Source organism: Mixophyes fleayi, chromosome 1, assembly GCF_038048845.1.
Source record: "Mixophyes fleayi isolate aMixFle1 chromosome 1, aMixFle1.hap1, whole genome shotgun sequence".
NCBI classification, from domain to species: domain Eukaryota; kingdom Metazoa; phylum Chordata; class Amphibia; order Anura; family Limnodynastidae; genus Mixophyes; species Mixophyes fleayi.
This window is the reverse complement of record NC_134402.1, coordinates 12,583,215-12,609,886: the sequence shown is the minus strand read 5'-3', so window position 1 is coordinate 12,609,886 and position 26,672 is coordinate 12,583,215. Positions and strand designations below refer to the sequence as shown.

General features: G+C 42.9%; 1 protein-coding gene across 2 annotated transcripts in view; it reads left to right on the top strand.

Annotated features, from left to right (window-relative positions):
* Positions 1–26,672, top strand: part of SFXN5 (sideroflexin 5) — a 185,600-nt gene that overhangs the window by 84,311 nt on the left and 74,617 nt on the right. For both annotated transcript variants that reach the window (XR_012679705.1, XM_075189508.1), the window contains exons 10-11: positions 13,647–13,737; positions 23,077–23,192. Coding sequence is in view for 1 of the 2 variants with exons in the window: in XM_075189508.1 (XP_075045609.1) it covers positions 13,647–13,737; positions 23,077–23,192 (207 nt within the window). In the remaining variant the exon portion in view is untranslated. The remainder of the gene's footprint in view (positions 1–13,646; positions 13,738–23,076; positions 23,193–26,672) is intronic.

Here is a 26,672-nt window from a genome sequence, read left to right as displayed (position 1 = left end):
GATGTGTGTGTATATAGGGAGGTAACTGCATCATTATATGATGTGTGTATGTAGGGAGGTGACTGCAGCATTATATGATGTGTGTATGTAGGGAGGTAACTGCATCATTATATGATGTGTGTATGTAGGGAGGTGACAGCAGCATTATTATGATGTGTGTATGTAGGGAGGTGACTGCAGCATTATATGATGTGTGTATATAGGGAGGTGACTGCAGCATTATTATTATGTGTGTATGTAGGGAGGTGACTGCAGCATTATTATGATGTGTGTATATAGGGAGGTGACTGCAGCATTATTATGATGTGTGTATGTAGGGAGGTGACTGCAGCATTATTATGATGTGTGTATGTAGAGAGGTGACCGCAGCATTATTATGATGTGTGTATGTAGGGAGGTGACTGCAGCATTATTATGATGTGTTTATATAGGGAGGTGACTGCAGCATTATTATGATGTGTGTATGTAGGGAGGTGACTGCAGCATTATTATGATGTGTGTATGTAGGGAGGTGACTGCAGCATTATTATGATGTGTGTATGTAGGGAGGTGACTGCAGCATTATTATGATGTGTGTATATAGGGAGGTGACTGCAGCATTATTATGATGTGTGTATGTAGGGAGGTGACTGCAGCATTATTATGATGTGTGTATGTAGGGAGGTGACTGCAGCATTATTATGATGTGTGTATGTAGAGAGGTGACCGCAGCATTATTATGATGTGTGTATGTAGGGAGGTGACTGCAGCATTATTATGATGTGTTTATATAGGGAGGTGACTGCAGCATTATTATGATGTGTGTATGTAGGGAGGTGACTGCAGCATTATTATGATGTGTGTATGTAGGGAGGTGACTGCAGCATTATTATGATGTGTGTATGTAGGGAGGTGACTGCAGCATTATTATGATGTGTGTATGTAGGGAGGTGACTGCAGCATTATTATGATGTGTGTATATAGGGAGGTGACTGCAGCATTATTATGATGTGTGTATGTAGGGAGGTGACTGCAGCATTATTATGATGTGTGTATGTAGGGAGGTGACTACAGCATTATTATGATGTGTGTATGTAGGGAGGTGACTGCAGCATTATTATGATGTGTGTATGTAGGGAGGTGACTGCAGCATTATTATGATATGTGTATGTAGGGAGGTGACTGCAGCATTATTATGATATGTGTATGTAGGGAGGTGACTGCAGCATTATTATTATGGTGGAGCTGACTGCAGCATTATTATTATGTGGGGGGTGATTGCAGAATTACTATTATATGTGTATGCAGGATAGTGGTGCCTGCAGCATTACTATTGTGTGTGTGTGTGTGGGGGGGGGGGGGAGGGGGATTATTGCAGTATTATTTTAATATGTGTATGTAGAGAGGGCGGACCCCACTAATACTATGTGTGTACGTTGTGTGCATGTGGGAGGATGTCCTTGGACAGTCATAAAACAACAGGGACAGTGACAAAAGTCATGTTAGTGAGAGGCGGAGGAGCCATCATGTTTCATCCCTGGTGCCTTATCACACCCTGCAACGATCTTCACCCCTGGTGCCTCATCACACCCTGCAACGATCTTCACCCCTGGTGCCTCGTTCAACACGAAACATGTTTTAACCCGGGTGTCTCCTAACACCCCGCAACATGTTGCTCTTCCGCTCCTCACCACATCATCCTGCATTACATGAATGCCCTCTAGTAACGATGTATGTTTGCCCTATTACTTGCCTGCTGCCACACTGCACATAACAAAGAGCGTACAAACCGCAGCAACACACTGGCCGCGGAGGCATTCCACTAACGGTGCGGTATCTGTACAGTGTAAGCTGAGAGTGAGAGCAGCTGTCCATGGTCATCACAGTGTCCACATACATGTTTATCTTTCATTTCTCCATGCACTGACCCTGTAATCCTGTAATAAGACGCACAGATAACAGCAACACACTGCCTCCATTAATACCTGGATATATGGTTGTTTTAGAAACAATTAGTGCAGTAATTTGATATAATCAATGCCGCTCTTACCATATCTATGGATGCTGCCAATCATGCCCTTAATGTGACGTGGAGCTCTCATTGCACTCTCAGTACGACGTCTGTAATCCAGCTCATACGGCTGCAGGTGGATCCCCTGACACATAATTGCAGCCTGTCTTTATCAGTAAAGCCTTTAAGCTTTTTGTGGTCATTTAACACCATTTGCCTGTAGTTCCTCACTGCAGCGTTATCTGCTGCATGGAAGGAAAATATCTGCTGCTTGCAGCCTTCTATCTCTGTACCTGATACACACATCATTTGTAAGAACTGTTAGTAAATACTGTATTTCTGTAATCATTGGATCCATTACCCTGAGGGGACGTTTTATAATGTAATAGTACATCACAAACTACCTGTATGTCCTTACAGCATACATGCCTACTCTCCCAGAATGTCCGGGAGACTCCTAAATTCTGGTCGTTCTCCCGGACTCCCAAGAGAGCAGGCAATTCTCCCGCATCCCCCTTTGAAATTCAATGCGCAATTCACCACGCCCCCGAAATTGTCATTTTGGTCCCGCCCCTTACGCCCTCCCACCACGCTCCCTCCTCTTGGATCTTCCAGAGGACTGGAACACAAAGTCGGCACGTATGCCTTATGGCTGTTTATTGAGCTATTGATCTTCTCCACATACATTTTCTTAGTACATTATTTGTATTTTTAATGTGTCGTACAGAATCGTCTTCACAGAACTAATGATTTTGCTTAGAAAAGACCAGACTTGGTCATGAGAGATTGTATTTCACAACGGAGACTAAAGCTAGGTACACATTACAGGTTTTGCAGACGATTATCGCACCAATCACATCATAAACGACTGTTCGGTCCAATCTTGCATTAGTCTACGCTCCAACGATCATGTTTTATCGTATCGTTTGATTTGATTTTATAAACTGACTAAAACTCATCATGAACGATGGAACAATGTCAGCAAATGCGGAAGTGTGTACAAACTCATGACCAGCAGTGTAGACACCTCTCCATAGAGTTTACGGAGTCGAGATCTTATCATCCGATGGTTATGACAGGTGGCCATTAGTCAGTATGACTGATGGTTGCCCAATCAATGCTTGGAGTTTGTCAGAATTTGTGGGTTTTTGTTTGTCCACCAATCTCTTGAGGATTGACCATAAGTTCTCAATGGGATTAAGATTTCAGGAGGTTTCCTGGCCATGGACCCAAAATTTTTGTTTTGATTCCTGAGCTACTTAGTTATCACTTTTGCCTTATGGCAAGGTGCTCCATCATGCTCGAAAAGGCATTGTTCATCACAAACTGTTTTTGGATGGTTGGGAGAAGTTGCTCCTGGAGGATGTTTTGGTACCTTCTTTATTCATGGCTGTGTTCTTAGGCAAAATTGTGAGTGAGCCGACTCCCTTGGCTGAGAAGCACCCCCACACATGAATGGTCTCAGGATGCTTTACTGTTGGCATGACACAGGACTGACGGTAGCGCTCACATTTCCTTCTCCGGACAAGCTTTTTTCTAGATGCCACAAACAAAGTGAAAGGGGATTCATCAGAGAAAATGACTTTACACCAGTCCTCAGCAGTTCAATCCCTGTACCTTTTGCAGAATATCAGTCTGTCCCTGATGTTTTTCCTGGAGAGAAGTGGCTTCTTTGCTGGTCTTCTTGTCACCAGGTCATCAGTCTTCGCCTCACTGTGCGTGCAGATGCACTCACACCTGCCTGCTGCCATTCCTGAGCAAGCTCTGCACTGGTGGTTCCCCGATCCTGCAGCTCAATCAACTTTAGGAGATGGTCCTGGTGCTTGCTTGGACATTCTTGGGCGCCCTGAAGTCTTCATCACAACTATTGAACCTCTCTCCTTAAAGTTCTTGATGATCTGATAAATGGTTGATTTAGGTGCAATCTTACTAGCAGCAATATCCTTGCCTGTGAAGCCCTTTTTGTGCTAATCAAATGTAAAGATACCGGGTGTTCTGGCCCAATTCTACACTTCACGCTGGCTGACCACCCACGGGTGCCTCTCAGTGATGTCACTGGTTCCCAGTGAGTGGATAGGCTACATTCTCAGTGATGTCACAGGCTCCTCGTGATTGGATAAGTTGCATTCTCAGTGATGTCACTGGTTCCTAGTGACTGGATAGGCTGCATTCTCAGTGATGTCACTGGTTCCTAGTGATTGGATAGGCTGCATTCTCAGTGATGTTACTGGTTCCTAGTGATTGGATAGGCTGCACTCTCAGTGATGTCACTGGTTCCTAGTGATTGGATAGGCTGCATTCTCAGTGATATCACTGGTTCCTAGTGACTGGATAGGCTGCACTCTCATTGATGTGACTGGTTCCTAGTGATTGGATAGGCTGCATTCTCAGTGATGTCACAGGCTCCTCGTGATTGGATAAGTTGCATTCTCAGTGATGTCCCTGGTTCCTAGTGACTGGATAGGCTGCATTCTCAGTGATGTTACTGGTTCCTAGTGATTGGATAGGCTGCACTCTCAGTGATGTCACTGGTTCCTAGTGATTGGATAGGGTGCATTCTCAGTGATATCACTGGTTCCTAATGACTGGATAGGCTGCATTCTCAGTGATGTCACTGGTTCCTAGTGATTGGATAGGCTGCATTCTCAGTGATGTTACTGGTTCCTAGTGAATGAATAGGCTGCATCCTCAGTGATGTCCCTGGTTCGTAGTGATTGGATAGGCTGCATTCTCAGGGATGTCACTGGTTCCTAGTGATTGGATAGGCTGCATTCTCAGTGATGTTACTGGTTCCTAGTGATTGGATAAACTGCACTCTCAGTGATGTCACTGGTTCCTAGTGATTGGATAGGCTGCACTCTCAGTGATGTCACTGGTTTCTAGTGATTGGATAGGCTGCACTCTCAGTGATGTCACTGGTTCCTAGTGACTGGATAGGCTGCACTCTCATTGATGTGACTGGTTCCTAGTGATTGGATAGGCTGCATTCTCAGTGATGTCACTGGTTCCTAGTGACTGGATAGGCTGCACTCTCAGTGATGTCACTGGTTCCTAGTGATTGGATAGGCTGCACTCTCAGTGATGTCACTGGTTCCTGGTGACTGGATAGGCTGCACTCTCAGTGATGTCACTGGTTCCTAGTGACTGGATAGGCTGCACTCTCATTGATGTGACTGGTTCCTAGTGACTGGATAGGCTGCACTCTCAGTGATGTGACTGGTTCCTAGTGACAGGATAGGCTGCACTCTCAGTGATGTCACTGGTTCCTAGTGACAGGATAGGCTGCACTCTCAGTGATGTCACTGGTTCCTAGTGACTGGATAGGCTGCACTCTCATTGATGTGACTGGTTCCTTGAGACTGGATAGGCTGCATTCTCAGTGATGTCACTGGTTCCTAGTGACTGGATAGGCTGCATTCTCAGTGATGTCTCTGGTTACTAGTGATTGGATAGGCTGCATTCTCAGTGATGTCACTGGTTCCTAGTGATTGGATAGGCTGCATTCTCAGTGATGTCTCTGGTTCCTAGTGATTGGATAGGCTGCATTCTCAGTGTTGTCTCTGGTTCCTAGTGATTGGATAGGCTGCATTCTCAGTGATGTCACTGGTTCCTAGTGATTGGATAGGCTGCATTCTCTTTGATGTCACTGGTTCCTAGTGAGTGGATTAAAAAAGTTCACCTTTTATGGATAAATGGTCCCATAATTCAGAAGTGCTCAAACTCAGTGTTCAAGAGCTTCCCACAGTTAAGGTTTTCGGGGTTTCTGTATCATGCACACGTGAGTTTAAGCACCTCTGCCCTAATTCAAATAACATTGGTCATACTATCTGAAGGAAAGCTGTGAAAAAGCATTTTAAGTTATTTAAATATAAAGTTATAGACCTGATTGGAAAAAGTGAGCACAGTAGGGTGAATTGTAAGGAAATAGAAGCTGCATTTTACCACCCACAAACCAGGCACTGCCTGGACAAGACCGTCTGTCAAACTTCAGCATCAGAGCAAGGAGGAGACTTGTGGTGGAAGCCATAGAGAGCACAACTATCACTATAAGGAGCTACAGACTGGAGTGAAGGCGACCAGTCATCCGTATCAAGAGCTCTGTGCACAACTGGTCTATATGGGAGGGTGGCTAGAGGAAGCCATTACTGGAGTTTGCCAGAAACCATCAGAGTGAGCCAGCTATAATGTGGTATAAGGTTTTGTGGTCAAATAAGTCAAAATGTAGTGTTTTGACCCCAATTCAAAACGCTTTGTGCGGTGCGAACCTAAAACTGCCCATTCCTCTGCAAACCCCATCCCAGCAGTGAAGTATGGGGGTGGCAGCATTGAGGTTTGGGGGGATGCTTTTCCTCATTGTGGGCTGGGCATCTTCTTAAAATTAAAGGACGGATGGATGGTGCAATATACAGGGATAAGATAACCTGCTCCAGTCTGCTGGAAACTAAAGCTTGGGAGAAAGTTCAGCGGTACAATGATCCCAAACACAACACTGCCATGTTTTATCAACAATACAGAAGTGGAAGTTGCTCGATCAATATATAGGTTACAAGCAGGTGTTTGAGAGGGTGGGGTTATCCAGCAAGGAACACATACAGAGACATATCCCCAGCACTCTGCTATAACCAGCACAGGAGCTGCTATTTCTATTTGTACATAAAAATGCAACAACAAAAAAGTGAATGTTCTACAATGGCCAAGTCAAAGTCCAGGGGGTAAATGTATCAAGCTACGGGTTTGAAATAGTGGAGATGTTGCCTATAGCAACCAATCAGATTCTAGTGATCATTTATTTAGTGCATTCTACAAAATGACAAATAGCCCACTAGGGGTTAAATGGCGCACACTGGAGAGCCTTGCGGAATGACTCTAAATATTAATAAAAAGCTGAAGGGATAAAGTGATGATAAAAAGTAAAATTGAATAAAATGAAAGGTACTCCTCAGCTGCTGCACACCCTTGGTGGATTGCTGAGAGCCACCAGTAATAGTCACAGACACAAACAAACAAGAGGTAGGGTTGCGCTGCTGGACGGGTACAGAAATGAATCCTTGTTAAAACAGGTGATCTCTTGAGAAATGGAAAGAGGCACTGAACAGTAATATACAACAATATTTAATAAATGAATCCAACACCGGATGTTGGCATTAGCCAAAAAACACTACACAGTATTAAAACAATGTGAAAAAGCACTCTATCTCGTATATAATGACATGTAGACAACCGCGGATGTAAATTAAAAATCAATTATACATTGGAATGCGCAACCAGAAAAAGTGTGGCCAACACTTGATAAATCCAGTCCATAGAGCTAAAAGCATATCCAGATTGAGAACCTGACAGAAAAGTCTCGATTTACTGTAGACATATCTGCATAAATCATAATAGTAGTAGTATCGTCAGATGTAAACTCCTCCTTAGATAGATAATGAATGAATAAAGTAAATCGCACAGTCACCTGAATAGCAGAAGTCCGTCAGGGTATAACTCACACGGCCTGTGGTCTTGTTACTGCCTTCTGGGATTAACGGACGGACTCCTTACTGTATTAAGGACAAATGACCGGTACCAGTGACCCGATCTCTCAATCCCGGCTCTAGCGTAAATTACACACCGGAGAAAAACGAGTCTTGCCAGATGACTTCCAGGTTTGATATCTACGCCGGCAGTGGAGATCGGAGTGTGCCGGGGCCGGTGGTAAAGGTAAGTGTTGGTAATGACCCCTTGACATGCACGAATGGTAAGAATTCAGGTACTGAGACAGTCATGCATCCGGATCCAGTCCACAAAATACCCCCACTGACGCGTTTCGTGCCTGTGCAAGGCACTTTCTCAAAGTTGGCCACACTTTTTCTGGTTGCGCATTCCATTCTACAAAATGACAGCTAGAATCTTATTGGTTGCTATAGACAACATCTCCACGTTTACAAACCCGCAGCTTGATACATTTACCCCCTGATCTCAATCTAATTAAGAATCTGTGGCACTATTTGATAATTGTAATCCACAAACGTCATCCAACATGGAGCAAATCTGCAGGGAAGATTGGGCAAAAATCACTCCCAACTTGTGTACAAGTCTGGTGGTACAGCCTTAAAGCTGTTATTGAAGCAAAAGGGGGTTCTACCAAGTATTAGTCTGTGGGGTTGAATACTTATGCAAGCAACATTTTTCAGTTTTAATTGGGGAAAAAAATCTCCAAACAAATAATGAATTATGACCTCTTTATGCATGGCACGTTCATTTCTATCTTACGGGACGTGTGAAAGTAGTAAAGGAGTTAATATCGTCCCAATACTAAAAATAACTCTACAGCCTGCAGAAAGGCACCTCGTCTTCTCTCCATCGGCCTGTCGTCACTTCTTAATAACATGACAAAGCCTCGGGAGACGTGATGACGGCAACAAAATCGGTGTGGAAATTAATGAATAAGAAACGGAATACTTCAAATGTGGCATTTTTGATTGACATTTGAAATCAACAGTCAGAATATGTTCATTTACTCTCTGTTTCTTAATTATGATAATTTCATGTAGTGCCATTAATAGATTATCATTTAAGCTTTACAAATGTTATGTGCAAAATGGTCCCATTTAGCAATGGTTCAATGACCATATCTAACGGTACTAGAATAATATAAGACCAAAACTTCATCCACCCATCTGTAAATCATCTACCCCTCTTGTAACTCATGTTTATGTAAACCCCTCATTCCCAAAGCTGGATCTTCCCCAGGTGCCCAGGTGGAAATTTCATAGTGTGCAGTTTTGTCCTGTGCTTCTGTGGACTTGGCTCTATGTGATAGTAGTGCCCTGTATTCTGCTGTGTGTGACCATACGCAGTCATTAGATACCTTGTATCTCATACTGTCAGCTTCCAATGGAACTGTCTACACTAAGTAGTGAACTGTCTCTATTGTTACTTTCTTTACTAATTTTCCAATTCAGCTCACCATAAATACAGCCAGAAGTATGATCTTATAATAATCTTATACACTCATCCGACTTTATTTCTAGCATTTTAGACAGAACAATGTGACATTTTGCATAATAATAATTATTATTATTATTATTTGTAAGAGTAACATTAAATCAAATAAATGTACAACAGAGCTCAATTGGCTTTTATGTGTAAGGCTGGGTACACACTATACAAAATTTCTCCCTATGCGATATACTGATTGATTTCACCAACGTTAAATAAAAAATGTCCCAATCAGCATGCCGATTCCTGTACACACTAAACATCTTTTACACAATTTACCCTCAGATCTGTGCTCTTCTTCTGTCATAACCATCGGCTGAAAAGATGGTGACTCTGCACACTCCATAGAGATCTATGGACCTGAGTACATATACACTGCAGAATTGGAGCAAAATGACTCCATCTTTAAATAAGATTTTTAGTTTGGTTTAAAAATTAGATGAAACGATACAATGAGCTTTGGAACGATAATCGTTCATCGTTGGAGCGTACACACTGATGTGATATCCGGCCGACCGGTCATTTATCGTGTGATTGACTCGATAATCAGGTGAATACCCTGTAGTGTGTACCCAGCATTAGCTGATCTACAGTTTGTGAAGCGGGTTATAGGTTTATCTACTTCCTGATATTATTCTCAGTAGAAGCAGAGTCATGGTAGATAGATATGTCCTAGTAATATCTGATCATGACTGAGAGAAGGGGGAGAAGATGACAACATTATACACGTGAATCTGATAAACCATTTTCATCATCCAGGACCCATCATTAAATCTGTTCTGACCTGAAGTATCCCCATAGAACCAACTTGGACGAGGTGCGGCCATTTGCTTGGCTGTTAATGCGCTTAGTAGATAACCGGCCTCAGTCCTATAGTAATAACACTTTCACGCTGTACTTCTGTTGCAATAGACCTTTGTAGTCGCACTTGGACCAGTGTTATAGTGCAGAGTGCAGTAAATGAGAGAGACCTCTCCAGTCTCCCATCTGCGGGGCAAAGCTGTCCCGATCAGAATGGCGGGATAGAGTCCTCAAATCGGCACGCTTAGGAGGTACGGGTTTGTGTATCGTTTTACTTTAAGTGCATTTAGCGGGATATCCCCAAACGCGATAATAGATGCAGATTGATTTCCTGGGGGGCAGCTGCACATAAAGGACCTCATATATAGTCGGACGCAAAGTCAGTTTTAGGCGCATCCAACAAATAAACACTACCACGCATGCGCAGCAAGCACCATATCCGCCTGCATTTTGGACACAATTAACACTTGCGACAGCTTGCGGCTTACTACGAGGGAAAGGGCGGAACGGGGAATTGTGAAGGGGTGACCATGTAAATACATCCTAGTCGCAGTGAGGCGCAGACGCAACACAGGTCAAAACGGCTAAAGCTGTGCGGCAGGAATTAGGTGGCGCAAGCGGTTAGCTAGCTGCAGGAACTGCTCGCAGCTCGATAGGGTATTAAGAGTGGGACGCAACTGGGGTTGCTTGCCACTCGTAATACCCCACCAAGCTGCGGCACACTCCCACTCCTGCACTTCTTAGACGGACTTTGCGTCCGACTCTAAATGAGGTCCAAAGTGGGTGTGAATCTTAAAATGCGCAAGACAATAGGCGCACAGGTAAACGGGATTTGCTGGTCTGTAAATGACCAGGATATCATCTGTGTGGCTCTAGCTGCAGAGTAGCTGATACTTCTATGTTATATAGTCTGTTTTCCATCTGTTACACTGATGTCCAGAGTGTGGACAACGACAGACAGAAGAGGCCGTTTCCCTGATATTGGAGAGTTAGATGGCAGCACTGAAGAGGTTACAGTCGCTGGCTGTATTTATGTATCTGATAGAATCCTCTGCCATCTTGCACAACATACGCTCAGGTTATTTTTCACCGTTTCCTACGTGACAAAGCCCCTGTGGGTTTTTTAATCCCAGCTCCCTCTCCCCGATAATTGTGAGCAGCGCGCGGAGTGAGCGTGTTTGACAGCTTGTGAAACTGCTGTTACTGCCCATAATCACTGTGGATGGAGACACCGGGGGCTTCTGCTGCCCTCGGACTCTGCTGCTAAGTGCAGTGTGTGGGTTATTGTACTGTGGTTTATCCATAGACCTTTATGTCTGTTTCATTAGTCCGCTGCCTTGTTTGCAGTTTGTGATGCACTGGCTCATTATGAAAATATTCACCCTTAATAGATGTCATTCATGTCACATTTGGTGGATTAATGGGACCTGGCACAGACCAAACAACATAACAAATAAATAAAACATTTCTCCGCTGACCCTGAAGAGTTCTGCTCAGTCCTAAATATGTGTAATATGTAACCGGACATAGGGAGAGAATTAGTGTGTCTGACAGTGACACTATGGGGTCTATGCATCATTAGATGCGGTGCTGCTAAGTGTGTATCGCTGCACATCGCAGTGATGTATATTTATGGTCAGCACGGTGGCTCAGTGGTTAGCACTTCTGCCTCACAGCATTGGGGTCATTAATTTGATTCCTGACCATGGCCTTATCTGTGTGGAGTTTGTATGTTCTCCCCGTGTTTCCTTCGGGTGCTCCGGTTTCCTCCCACACTCCAAAAATATACTGATAGGTTAATTGGCTGCTATCAAATTGACCCTAGTCTGTGTGTGTTGTATGTTATGGAATTTAGACTGTAAGCTCCAATGGGGCAGGGACTGATGTGAGTGAGTTCTCTGTACAGCGCTGCGGAATTAGTGGCGCTATATAAATAAATGATGATGATGATTTATGCACCGCTATGATGCATTATGTCGGGGCTACTCTGGGAGATCCGCCGTAGTGACCCCTCTCCTGCGATCCTATGAGGACGTGCCCAGCAATTTCACTATATCAGATTCTGTGAAGCCAGAGAGGTTTCATCAGAATCCCATAGGTAAAGACAGGTAACGTCATCCTGAGATGGCGTTACCTGTCTGCGTAATGCATCTGCGTAATGCAAAGCTTATCAAAGCTTGATGCATTTCAGAACATCACAATCCCCATAGTAATCTACGTGGCTGCTATCGATGCTGAACGCTATTTGTCTAAACGGAGGAGATTTCTGTGAAATCTCCTCCATTTGGCAGTTAATACATCGCAAACATACTTTAAAAGATGATATAACATTTATAGACAAATAAGCCGCCGGGACGGTCACGTGACCTCTGCCCCCAGAAAGAGAGCCTGATAGCAGGTGCCCATTTGCTTAGAAATGGGGCCATTCTACACAGGATTTAGTTTATAGGAGACTTTTATGTCAGTTGTGTATTATAAACGTGTATGATACAAGATTTAAACCTACTTCATATCTTCTTAGCCAGCGTAGGTTTACAGGGCCTGCGGAGGTCTTCATAGATGGCCTCATGACCTTCTCCGGTGGTCGGAGCCTTCAGACTCTGAGCTTCCATAATATAAAGTGCAGTAGTTGTAGCGTGTGAGCGTAATACTGTGTCTCTGGCCGCAGTAATAATCTCATTACTTCAGCAAACCCAGACAGAGGATGGGAATTTACACAATTTAATTCACGTCTCTCTAAACACTTCATTTCATATTCACAGCTGGACCAGAGCATGTGGAACTTAGGAAGCTCCTTCTAACGGAACTGTCCCTGTATCTCACACTATTCCATAATAATACACCGAAACGGCTTCTGTCCGATAATTCATCTTCCTAATATCTGGCCTCAGGTACAGCTTGGTCACAGGTTGTCCGTGTGTGTGCAGGTCTTACTGATCTCCCTGTTTAATTCCAAAGAGCCATTTGTCAGTGTGATAAAATGTTGCTCCTGCCTTTTACTAATTAATTATTTAGGAAACCGGCTATTGTGAAATGGGTTCTGTTAAGAAGTGTGATTCAAGGTTTCCAGATCAGCTTTTAAAACCGAATACATGACTTACACAGTCTCTCACCTTCCTGTGACTTGTTGCCTTGTGCAACTTTTACAAACATATGTTTTTTACTTGTGAGTATATGTATGTATATGTGTGTGTGTATATGTATATATATATATAATTATTTATCCCTGCCGGGATTTGATGCAGCTCAGTTGTAGTATTCAGAAAACCATTTATGTTGTTTCCCAGATATCAGACACTCTGCAAATATTATATAAGTGTAATATGAAAAGCACTTTTGATCTAAGTGTTATTTGTGTGGACCCTGCTTATTAGAGATTTGGTATATTTTAAATGATGCATATGACTTTAGTGAGGTGCATATTACATCATTGTACGTTAATGCTGGGTTGGGCTGAGTTTACCGGTCAGAATGCTGCAGAAATTGCTTAGACATTTGAAATGTGTTAAGTGACTGTACAGTGAGGTTAAGCTGTGAGGCCATCTGGACGGAGCTGTGGGACCAGTATTTACAGTTTGGCATTATGTTCAATGTTGGGTCTTGTACTACATCTGTAGATCTAGGACTACATTTTCTAAACTGCAGGCTTGAAAAAGTGTAGATGTTGCCTATAGCAACCAATCAGACTCTAGCTGTCATTTGTATAATGTACTAAATAAATGACAACTAGAATCTGATTGGTTGCTATAGGCAACATCTCCACTTTTTCAAACCCGCAGTTTAGTAAATATACCCCCTAGTGTATGATTACTCTGAGTGACTCTGCACAGTGGAGATTAAGTCATTTAATTATTTTCATTTCTCCTGTTTCCAGGTCGGCCTTAATGCTCTGGTCCAGAGAGCAAACAAGTTTACCCCGTCCACCAGACTCTTCATCCAGCGGTTTGTGCCCTTCCCAGCTGTCGGTAAGCCCTATAACCGTAGGCAGACTTGGCCTAGTGACACGTATAGCTAGCAGGACTCCTGGCTTCATAGGCCCAGGGACCAGGGCTAGAAAGGAGGAAGTCTTTATCCCATTGTACGGATCTTTGTGATTATTATTCCTGGAAACCTCAAATTCCAGGATATTGGTGGAATAGAAAAGAACCAACCAAAGATTACACAATTGTGCGCAAAGTGACGGCCTAGGGAGAAGGAAGAGACAGCGGCAAACAACTGGGACATTTAAGGAGAGGAAGTCGGGGATCAGGCGCCGAGCGAAAACAAAGGGAAGGAACTGGCGTGGAAAGCTCAGGGGAATGTCAGAAAGTAGTAGATGCTTGGAAGAAAACTTCCAGCAGTAAAATACTGTAAACACACTTGTGGTAACAGCACTGGTCTGCTGTGACACTAACCCATTAATAAGTAATTCGGGCTGGGTAATGAGTTTTATGGTTGTGTCTATAAATATGGGAAGTACAGTTCCTCTGCGGTAGCTTTGGTTGTGTCACTGGCACAGATAGAGATTGGCGGAACCTCAAACTACCAGACAGCTCCAGGTGCGGACATATAGACAGAACTCTATGGTGGTGACTGGATTAAGCCTCCACGTGGCCAGTGAAAATAGGGAGTAACACGGTTTTAGGCTATAGGGCTGCTGCTGAGTTGTATGCATCTTGGGCGTAATTTATGTTAAGAAAGCAACCCGTAAAATAACGTCTTTACGCCCATATGCTGAGCGATAGGCTTACACCAGACATACATATACTCAGAACCAGGTCATAAGCACAAGAAAAGTTTGTTAACATTTGTCTTGATAGTGATAAATGCATTCTTTATTAGGCTTGGTATAATGCAGCAGATCTAATATTCATTATTGTGTAGGAATGAAAGTAGCAAAAAATATTTTGAAAATACAAATTCCTATTACAATCAGCTTCAGAGGCGAATCTGCCATCAGCCTATCAGAAGCTTCCGTTCTGACAGGCGTATATGTATCTAGGTGATGGTCTGCCTGGGCCACATTGGCATGAACACGCCCTCGCTGCTCTCTTTGTGGGCACAGGGCACATTGTCTAGTATTGCTGCTGATTTACTGACTGTATTGTAGCAGAACCTCGCCCACAACCTGACACGCCCACTCATATTTTGGCATAGGCCCCCTATGGCCCTGCAGACACTATCCCCAAACGGGACACCTGTCAGGAAATATAGAATCGCAGCATGCGACACTAGCAGCAACGATGATCACTCTCCATCCATAAGTGTTTGTGTTCTAACTTGCCTACTTATTAGAAGCTTCGACATAAAACCTCACCGCTAATTGCAATTTTCATCCGTTGTGAGCCTTGTATTTCTTTAGGGATTGTGGTAAACAGATTATTAGATTTGACGAGAAATCTCCTGGGATTAGTTAATACGCCAACATTGTTTTCTTAAAAGTACTGGCTCCTGGATTAATTAATAAATCTGTCTTTTCCTACGGCACAGGAAAACAGGCAGCTGTCCTTAATATATATACATTATACAAACAAAAATCAGCCTTATTATTGCAAATTGATTCATTCATATTTTGATCAAAACATTTAAGCTTGTAACCCAAATTACGGGTCCTTTTAATTATTGCCTCATACTTTCATTTTTATAGATACATATAGATTTGCAATATTAAGGATAAGTGTTGTCAACAACTGTATTATTTGTGTGTATATAATAAATACGTACACTACATGGCTAAAAGTATGTGGATACCCTTCTAATTAGTGCAGTGGTCAGAGAACAGGGGTAAATTACCCCAAATGGGGTAAAAATGAAATTCCTGGGGGGTAATGCTGACGATTCACATGCTGTCAGTTGGATTGTAGACCCCTTTAAATGTGAAATTGCTGTTGTACCAGAAGAGCCTCAAGGGTTGGCAGAGGCACTTCTTGAGCTTCGATGCAATAATGAAGCACGTATTGCATTAGAAAACAAAGCAGATCTGTCATATTTTTGGATGTCAACAGCTGCAAAGGCATCAAAATTGCACATGAGGAATCAGTCAAAAAGTTGCTGCCTTTTGCAACAACCTACCTTTGCGAACAAGGATTTTCCACTCTAACGAACATAAAAATAAAGCAGAGAAATCGATTGGACGCTGAAGACTGTATCCAAATTGCTCTGACATCAAAATGCCCCAATATTGATGCTCTCATATCAAAAATAAAGAACATCATTTCTCCAAAACCTGAAGTTTTGAAGTTGAAGCTTTCAAAGAAATTTTAAATAGATTCAATAAAATTTTGAATTCCAATAATCAATAATATATGATTTCCTTCCTTTCAAATCAAGGGGGTAACGTCAGCGTATCTAAATATATTTGGGGGTAAAAGGTAAAAAAGTTCCCTGACCCCTGAATTAGAGTGTTTGGCCATTTCAGTCGCATTGCTAACAGGTGGATACAATCAAGCATACAGCCATCCAATCTCCATAGTCAAACATAAGTAGAATGGGTCAATCTTGTTGACTTTCAAAGTGACACTAACACAAGTCAGTTCATCAGATTTGATAGAGCTGTCGTGGTCAATTGTAATTTTGTGAGTGACGAATCACGCTTCACCGTCTGGCAGTCTGATGGATCTGAGTTTGGCGAATGCCGGGAGAACATTTCCTACACTAATGCGTGCTGCCAACTGGGAAGTTTGGTGGAGTATGAATAATGGTCTGGGCTCTTTTTTCCTGGTTTGTCCTAGGCCCCTTAGTTCAAGTGAAGGGAAATCTTAATACAATGACATTCTAGAGAAGTGTGTGCTTCCAACCTGGTGACAACAGTTTGGGGAAGGCCCCTTCCTGTTTCAGCATGAATATGCCCAGTGCAAAAACCGAGATCCTTTAAGAAATGGTTTAAGAGATTGGTGTGGAGGAACTTGACTGACCTCAACCCCACCATACACTCATTGGAATGCAGACCGCAAGCCAGGCCTTATCACCCAATATCAATGCTCGACCTCGCCGCTATTGTGGCTGAATGGATGCGAATTTCAGACCCCACCTTCCAGAATCTAGTGGGAAGCCTTCCTAGAAGAGTGGAGGCTGTTATAGCATCAACTCCACATTAATGAATGATATGTTCAACTAGCACATATGGGGGTAAATGTATGATGCTCCGATTTTTTCAACTTGCCGGAAATCAGCGACTTTGCAGGTAAAATTTAAAGCGGCGATGGCTTGTAAAGGAAAGTTTGCCTTTACAAGCCATCGCCGCTTTAAATTTTCAATGCAAAGTCGCCGATTTCCGGCGACTTGCAGAAATCGGACATTCATACATTTACCCCATGGTGTCTACATACTTTTGGCTATATAATGGGTCCATACATATATATGCTGCTGTAGACCATCTGTTTCAAGGTCCGAGCTTGAACCAGTCTGGTCATTCTCCGCTGACCTCTCTCACTAGCAAGACGTTTTCGCCCACAGAACTGCAGATCACTTTTTGTTTTGCGCATTGTTCTCTGTAAGCTCTAGAGACTGTTGTGTGTGATGATCCTGGGAGGTCCACAGTTTCTGAGATACCCAAATCAAGTAAATCCACAATACTTGATGAATAGGCTTCTCCATTAGACCTGTAGGGAGATAGGACGAGGAGCCCTATCCCCGGCATAAATACCTGTTTGCCTTTTCGTAAATAGACCCTGATGTGCTAATGAAATCTCATGCTGTTATCTGAGCTGCTGTGACATCACTGGTCCTGCGTATGAATCCACCAATCCACACAGGGCAGTTCTGCACCACTGTCACTCAAACTCTGCCTGCTTAGTTGTAACAACCTTTTATCATATCAATGTCCCTGCAGAGTGGACGGCAGCATAATGGATATACCTAGTTATGTATAGACTCCAGTTACTCCCGGTATATGATTCACAGGGCCTGATTAAGGGTTCTGGCCGCCCTAGGCTAATACGGCCGCAGCGCCCCTCCCCCCCCTCCTCCGAATATATAGGTGAATATGAATGTTCAGGTGTATTCTCCAGCATTCAAATTTAGACAGATTGTGCCATTGTCTCTTACCTGTCCTTGCTCTTCTCTCTTGCAACTTTGTTATCCTCTCGTTGGCTTCTGGAAAGTTGGCGTCCTTTTTTGAAAATGCAAAAATGTATTATAATGCAAACCCTGAATGATTAGGCCCTTTAGTTAAAACAAAACACTCCATTATGGCCAGCTAAAAGTACTCCATTGGACAGGCATTTATAAGCAATATCTGAATATTTGTTGTCAATCAAATACAAACCTCTACCAGCCCCATCTCACTAATATTTAGTATTCTAGTGATTGCTGAGACCACCCATGTGACCACCACACAATCATGAGATTCTGCCCCCCAAAGCTGCTCTATTTTTTAAAAAGCCCCTGCAGCCATTTTCCTTAACCACAACCCCCCCGCACAGCCATTTTCCTTAACCCCTGCTGCAGCCATTTTCTTTACCTCCCACCCTGCATCAATCCCCCTTGCAGCTATTTTCCTTACCTTCACTCTGCTAGCTAGCTATCCCCCCCCCCCCGTCACATCAAAACTCCCCCAGTCACATATATCAGCCCCCCTCCTCTGCCCTCCTTCATACATATCAACCTCTCTACCTCCCTATAGATTTTCATGGCAGCCCCCCCCCCTCCCACCCTATAGATTTGTATGACAGTCCCCCTCTCCCTCCCTATACATATGCATGACAGTCCCCCCTCTCCCTCCCTATAGATATGCAGGGTAGTCCCCCCCCTCCCTATAGATATGCAGGGTAGTTCCCCCCCTCCCTATAGATATGCAGTGTAGTTCCCCCCCCTTCCTATAGATATGCAGGGCAGTTACCCCTCCCTATAGATATGCAGGGCAGTTCCCCCCCTCCCTATAGATATGCAGGGCAGTTCTCCCCCTCCCTATAGATATGCAGGGCAGTTCCTCTCCCTCCCTATAGATATGCAGGGCAGTTCCTCCCCCTCCCTATAGATATGCAGGGCAGTTCCTCCCCCTCCCTATAGATATGCAGGGCAGTTCCCCCCCCCTCCCTATAGATATGCAGGGCAGTTACCCCTCCCTATAGATATGCAGGGCAGTTCCTCCCCCTCCCTATAGATATGCAGGGCAGTTCCTCCCCCTCCCTATAGATATGCAGGGCAGTTCCCCCCCCTCCCTATAGATATGCAGGGCAGTTCTCCCCCCTCCCTATAGATATGCAGGGCAGTTCCCCCCTTTACTTACCTGTAGTTGTGCCAGCGTCGCTCCTCTCCTCAGATCAGCAGATAGGAAGTGAAGACGTCCTGCTTCCTGTCTGCTGCACAGCGATTGGCTGTGTGTTGCTAACCACTGACCACCAATGCTTTTGATCGTTGAGCCCTCCACCCCCCCGCGGCGACCCCCCCCCCTCCCCCACCCCGAAAAAAAAAAAATGAATGGAAAAAAAAAATTAAAAAAAAAAAAAAAAAATACCCACAGTGCAGCGCCCCCCGGGACCCAGCGCCCCAGGCTGCAGCCTGGTCAGCCTAGTGGTTGATCAGGCCCTGATGATTCAGCTCAGTGATACACCGTTCTTGAGATGTTAATGTAAGTTAGAGGCTTTACTTCCCCGTAATAAAGCTGTATAGCTGTAATCCTAATTGTGTTCTTACACCACGTTATATCGCTCCGTACCGGAGCTTATACCATATGTATAAATGTGCCCCAATACGAGGAAATGTTTATCTGAGGTTGCCCCCAAATCTTCTGATTCACTGATCGCTTCCAGGCTCCGCATTGTGAACAGCTGTATTTATGATAAATACACTTGTATAATCTATAGAAGAGATACTCGCTAGGGACTCTGCCATCTGTACGATATTTCTACAACGGCCCCCCCAGTCTTGTAATCTGGTCCACTCACTGAGAGGTCGTTGGCTGACATATGTTAGACATCACCTGCCTTCCAATACCATTAACCATTGCACATTCATACATCAGCTTCCAGTACATTTTTAACAGAAGCAATGAAAGGACCGTCTTGTGCTGAACATAACATTCAGTGCAGAGACATTCTCTCCGCAGACTAACATCCCGTTTCCACTTTGTCACATTTTGCATCTCTATAATGATTAATCACAATGGGGATGTTGAGTTAGGAGTACGACCGCTTGCTTAGCGTACAATACGCACATTTGTACCGCGCATGCTCGCAAAGAAGCGTACAGCTACGTCCGTGTCCATATCTGACAGGTGCCTCTTTACTCTTGGAGAGGCACAGCAGAGGAGAAAAGGGGCGCGCAAACTGAGTACAGCAGTATGTTCACATAATTAAGAATTGCAATGTCTCCAACACAACATACGGGTCTACATACACTATTTGTACGTCCAACTCAGACCCATTATTATAGACCCATTTTTCGGAAACACTGAAATGAAATATTAGTGTGATAATTTAAAATACGAAAAATAGAATCTATGAACAATAATGGAACCATGTCTTGTGTTATAACATATCTACATAAATACATGATCCAATTAAGAGAACATGACGGTCTTCCTGCGGTGTAAGGATTACGTAACATGACTTGTAAGTAGCGTGATTGCCATCCAGTGGTTTACACACTGTATTTTGTTATGTAGTGGAAGGTACAGTGTCTTTTTCTTCCGATCTATTAATATTTTGAACAATATGGTTTTCTGTCATTGAAGGTGATTACATCTTGAAACAATCTGTTTTCCATTTGTTTGTCTGGGGTCAGTGAAACATATTGTTGTGTGATTCCTGCAAGTGACTAAGCTGCAATGCTGTGTTCCCCGTCATCGGAGAATAAAAGTGACAAGAGCAGCGTATTTTATTTCTATAGACAGTGACATATATGGGGATCAGTTCTTAGCTGCTCCGGCAAATGATGTGGGAGGGATGGAATTATGAGAACAAGCGCAGACATGATTAGAATCTACTAGACAAATGACATAATAGGTTTGGTTGCTATGGGTTACACCACCTTTAATTCAAATGCCCCTTGATGTAAGTCAGGTCTGGAATATCAAGCTGGGAAAACATACTTCTATCAGCAGGAACATCCCAAATATTCCAGACTATGTGTAAACCTACGAGACGTCTGACCAGCTTGTGCCATTGCTGCATTTTTGTGTAGGTACCGTTAGGTCCATGTATATCTGGACACTGACACAAATTTGGTTATTTAAGCTGTTTACCAAAACATATTCAAAGTACAGTTATATATTGAATATGGGCCTAAAGTGCAGACTATCAGCTTTAATTTGAGATTATTCACATCCAAATTGGAGAAATGGTTTAGGATTTACAGCTGTTTAATATGTAGTCCCCTTTTTTTCATGGGACCAACAGTAATTGGACGATTGACTCAAAAGCTCTTACATAGACAGGTGTGGGCTATTCCTTCGATATTTCTTTATCAGTTAAGCAGACAGAAGATGTGGAGTTGATTCCAAATGGGGTATTTGCATTTGGAAGCTGTTGCTGTGAACTCAAAGGATCTCTTAATGCAAGTAAAGCAGGCCATCTGTAGGCTGCAAATACAAACAAAATCCATCAGAGACACAGCGGGAACCTTAGTAGTGGCCAAATCAACAGTTTTGTAGATAATGAGAAATAAAGAACGCTCTGGCGAGCTCGCCAGCACAAGAAGGCCTGGACGTCCACAGAAGACAACAGTGGTGGGTGATCGCAGGATCCTTTCCATGGTAAAGAGATATCCCTTCACAACATCTAGCCAAGTGAAGGACAGTCTCCAGGATAGACATATCATTATACAAGTCTACCATAAAGAGAAGACTTCACAAGAACAAATAGAGAGGGATCACCACAAGGTGCTAACCATTCATAAGCCTCAAGAATACAAAGGCTAGATTAGATTTTGCCAACAAACATCTAAAACAGCCAGTCCAGTTCTGGAGCAGCAATCTATGGACAGATGATCATCTAAGATCAACCTGTACCGGAATGATGGGAAGAAAAAAGTATGGAGAAGGCTTGGAATGGCTCATGATCCAAACCATACCACTTCACCAGTAAAACACGGAGGAGGCAGATTCATGGCATGAGCATGCAGGGCTTCCAATGGTACCGGGTCACTAATGTTTATTGATGATAAGACAGAAGCAGCTGGATGATATGGAGTATACCGTCTGCTCAGATTTAGCCAAATTCACCAAAGTTGATTGGACGGCGCTTCACAGTACAGATGAACAATGGCCCAAAATATACTGCAAAGCAACACAGGAGTTTTTAAGGCAAAGAAGTGGAATTTTCTGCAATGGCCGCGTCAATCATCTGATCTCAACCCGATCCAGCATGCATTTCACTTGCTGAAGACAAAATTAAAGGCAGAAAGACCCAGGAACAAACAACAACTGCACACAGGTGCAGTAACGGCCTGGCACAGCATAACAAAGGAGGAAGCCCAGCATTTGGTGATATCCGTGAGTTCCAGACCTCAGGCAGTCATTGTCTGCATAGGATTTGCGTCAAAGTATTAAAAGTTAACATTTTATTTCGATTATGGTGACCAATTACATGTGAGCCCCTGAAAATAGGGGACCGTGTATAAAAATACTTACAACTCCTAAATGTTTCAAACAATATTTTTGCTCAACATGTTGAATTAAAGCTGAAAGTCTGCTCTTCAATTACATCTCCATTGTTCAATTTCAAAACCATTGTGGTGGCATACAAATGATGAAATTGGTGTCATTTACAGAACAAGAGAGCAGACTCTCTGCCATCTTCATTGACCGCAAAGCACACGCAGGCTGGTGTCCTGATTGGTTGGAGCAGCATTCTAGAACGCTTTGTATAGCAGTTATATTAATGTGGGAAGAGGGGTCATCCTGTAGGTTAGGGGTTACCAGGAAACCATTTGGGATATTATTTTGCAAATCCAACTAAAGAGTGTATATTCGTACTGGTACAAGCCATGTTGTGATATAAGGAGGTACAAAAACATATCCTGGCAGCTTTATTTTTACACTGCAAGTTAGAGTTGAGATTGGACAAGTCCCCTCCTAACTCTAAATATCAGAACAACCCACAATGCAACAGGACACATTTTGAAAGCCACTTTCCTGCCACTACCTCCTCTCCCTCCACTTTTTATCTTGTGAGCTCTGTACAGTGGTTTAGTGGCAGTGTTATTTAAGGGAGAATGTTGTAATTATACACTGCCATACATCGTACCACCTCTGAAGCAACGCCGCACGCTGCGGATTAATCGCAATTACATCACCGCTGCTCTGTATTGTACTGGTCTTTTGTTTTTATTCCTATTTCCTGCTTTGGTCATTTGCTTTTTTGTTCCTTTCTATGTTTTTCTAGCCAGTGCCAATATTTGCAACGTGGTCTTAATGAGGCACAGCGAGCTGGAAGAAGGTATCGACGTACTAGACAGCAACGGACAGATCGTTGGGTCTTCGCGAATAGCTGCCAAACACGTATGTATCTCTACTTTCTGTCGTACAGCCACGACGTGATAAGTTACCATAGGTCTAGTATGAAGCGTCCGTTTCCCAGGCTCATCCTTAGCAGTCACCGGGGAAATATACAGATCTCCGTGTTCTAGAACTCGCAGGAAGAAATAATAATAAATACCATCATTTATAGGAAGAGTTTTATACATAGTCGGAGCCGTGTTACTAGAAATGATTAATAACGATGGGATGTTGTCACAGCCAATCAGATATGCTAACATTTAGAATCATTAAACAATAAAATGGTTACTGTAAGATCGCTGGTCACTCACCTCTTCACCCAGTATAACAATATAACCCATTATATACAATAACATTAGAACATATATGTGTGACTATATATACAGAGTATTGAGTTAATCAGCTTCCCCCATAGTCTTGTTTTGCGTGTATACTGTACCGTGTTCCCAGTAACAGATCTTTGCTGTAAAGTCTCCAGCTGTTTTCATTTTCCCTTTAAACACCTTACGTGCGTTCAGCATAGGCCATATGCTCCCTGCTTTTTATAAATCTTGTTTTTCTTAGAGCCTTCCTTGTCTCCGTCCCTTGGGCTTTATTAGAATACTAATACTGCTATTTCTTATAAATGGATTTCTGGAAAAGTTTTGTGAGACTTTTTCACACTTTGTAAAGAGATGCGATTATTGACAACTTTCTCACAGGTAAAATTGGACAAAACCGCTTAGTTTAGTCTGATAATTTCTCAAGATGTGTTATAGATGAGACACAGTTACTTATGGGAACAGATACAGTTCTAGGATTGTGTTGCTGGCAGCTTTAGTAAGGTCACAGGATGCAGTCTGCATATCCATAGTGCACGTGACCATAATGTGATTTATTGTTTGTTTATAAATACTTATACAGAAACCAGAATAACAGGTGATAGGTAGAAATACATCCAGCATACAAAACGGTGCAAATATTATTGTGCTGTCATCCATAGACAGAATGAAGCCACACAAATAATGTCCAGGATCCAGAGTGAGGGAAGTGGTACGTTGCTGTTCTCCTAACATACAGTCATGGCCAAAAGTTTTGACCCATCCACTTTCAGAGCCATAACCTGCTCTGTTATTGGTTATTTGCAGAGGCTGCTGACTAGGCTAGGGGGGAGGCAGGGGGCATCAGCCCCCCAGGCCGGTCTTATAGTGGGCTACTTCGAGCTGGGTCACTGAGCCACCTGCATATTTTTCCCTTTAAAACGTACCTAATAGGCTGCACCCACTTTGTGGAATTCCTTCCCTCGCACAGTAAGACTTTCCTCTAGTATCCAAACCTTCAAGTGTTCTCTGAAAACCCACCTCTTCAGACAAGCTTATAATATTCCTCAACCATCATCTTAATCTTCCCTATTACCACCCTCTACACAGCTAACACAAGACAACAACCCTCTGACCAACATTGGTACACATAACCCACTCAGTACTTTTACCTTTGCATTCTAGCTGGTCCATTGTGCAATATGATGTAGCACGTGCCCTTGTGTTTCAAACCCCCATTGTCCCATAGATTGTAAGCTTTGCGAGCAGGGTTCTCTTACCTCTCTGCCTGTATGTATTACCCAGTATTGTCTTATTAATGTTTTTTTGCAATTGTAAAGTGCTACGGAATTTGCTGGAGCTTTATAAATAAATGTTGATGATGATGATGAGTTGAGTCTTGCCCCTCGGGTTAAAATTTGCCAGCCCTCCCCTGGTTGTTTGTGATATGTGCAGTGCATGCTGGGGGATCTGACCTGATCTTCCACTCAATACAGATCCAAATCCAGTTCAACTTTACGTATTGCGGCCACAGAGCTACTTGTGTCAACACCGTCTCATCCCCCCGACCACAGCAGCACAAAGAATCAGACACTGATAATATGAAATATAACTTAATTAGTATTCTCAGCAATGACTGGTGAACACAGATACTATATAATCCCTGTTAATAAACTAAGAACAAAATATCTGACACAATCTAAATACAGATATACCATCAAATACAGACACTTTGGTTCAGCTAGTCCGTCTAATAACACAATAGCGGCTGTATTCATCATCTGTTTATAAAGAGCCACGAAACGCCACTGCCAGACAGTCTGAATAACAAGTCATACAAAATATACATTATACATACACCAGGTGCGGACATGGGGACTCAGGGATTGTAAGTGAGGGTAGCCTCAGGAGGGAAACCTTATTATTTTATTTTCTTGCTACTTTTAGTTTTACAGACTGTCGTAAGCTTGTTGACAGGTCTTCCCTCCTGGCAGCGCAGGTAGCCATATTGTGCGCTCAGCCATGTTTCCTGAGAACGCAGCCTTCTCGTCACTAGTAAAGCAGCGAGGTCACTGTAATGTGCAATGGATGAAGCTAAACGTACGTGAAAAAATCTGACATCTGAAGGTCAGTGTATTAAACTGCGGGTTGTACAAGTCGCTGATATTTGGCTACTTTGCAGAGGAAATTTAAAAAGGCAAAATTTGCTTTTAAAGACATTGCAGTCGCTGAATAATGGTGACTTTTAAAACCCGCAGTTTAATACATTTACCAAAGATATGTGCAACGCGCTCAAATACCAGACAACATGTTTGTTGCAAGGTATCTCTCCTTGATTAAATATCTAATACAGTATAAAGTGTCCCATCCGCGCTCTTAATTACACTAATTGGGTCTTCTGACTCTTACATCTGTTTACTTTGAGGTTTGTGGACATTCAACTTGCGGTTTCCATGAGATATATGAATCAACCACACGAGCTTACTATAGAATTTCCTAAGGAACATTTCCCACCAAGCTACCAAGACGTGTGTGATTACTGACCTCGAACATATGTCACCAGGAATGATACATATGACTTGTTCATTCCACATTATTGGTGTTTGATCATCCGCAGAGCATTGTTTATGTATCAGTGTATTTTTCCTTCGGGACACTAACCTTTCTGGGTTTACAATATCATGTAAATTGATGTTAGTTTTTTCTGCACACCGTGATTTATTGCTGGTTATACGTCTATTCTGCCAACCACCAATCCCAAATATCTGTGTGGACTAATTACTAATTTTGACCACATAGACCATTTCCATTAGGTATTGTCTTATTCCTTTATTTTGGTTTTGTATATAGTTACTACGAGCGCGGATGGGACACTTTATACTGTATTATTACATTTACCCCCTGATCTTTAATTCACGCATTTTGAGATTGAAGAGAATAATATCTTGGGGAACTAAATTTTAAGTGTATTAAATGAACATGCAAATGATAATTAATTGATATATCCCAAAACTATCCAAACGCATCCAATTCTATAGACAAGTTGTTTCTAAAACCCACACTGTATTAGGGGGGCACCTAAAGCCTCCGGATGTGAGGAGTCTATAGATCTACATCTACAGGAGCAGCTGCGGAAGACAGACCGGATCCGTGTCTGAAGCATAACATTATCCTGCGTTCTTAC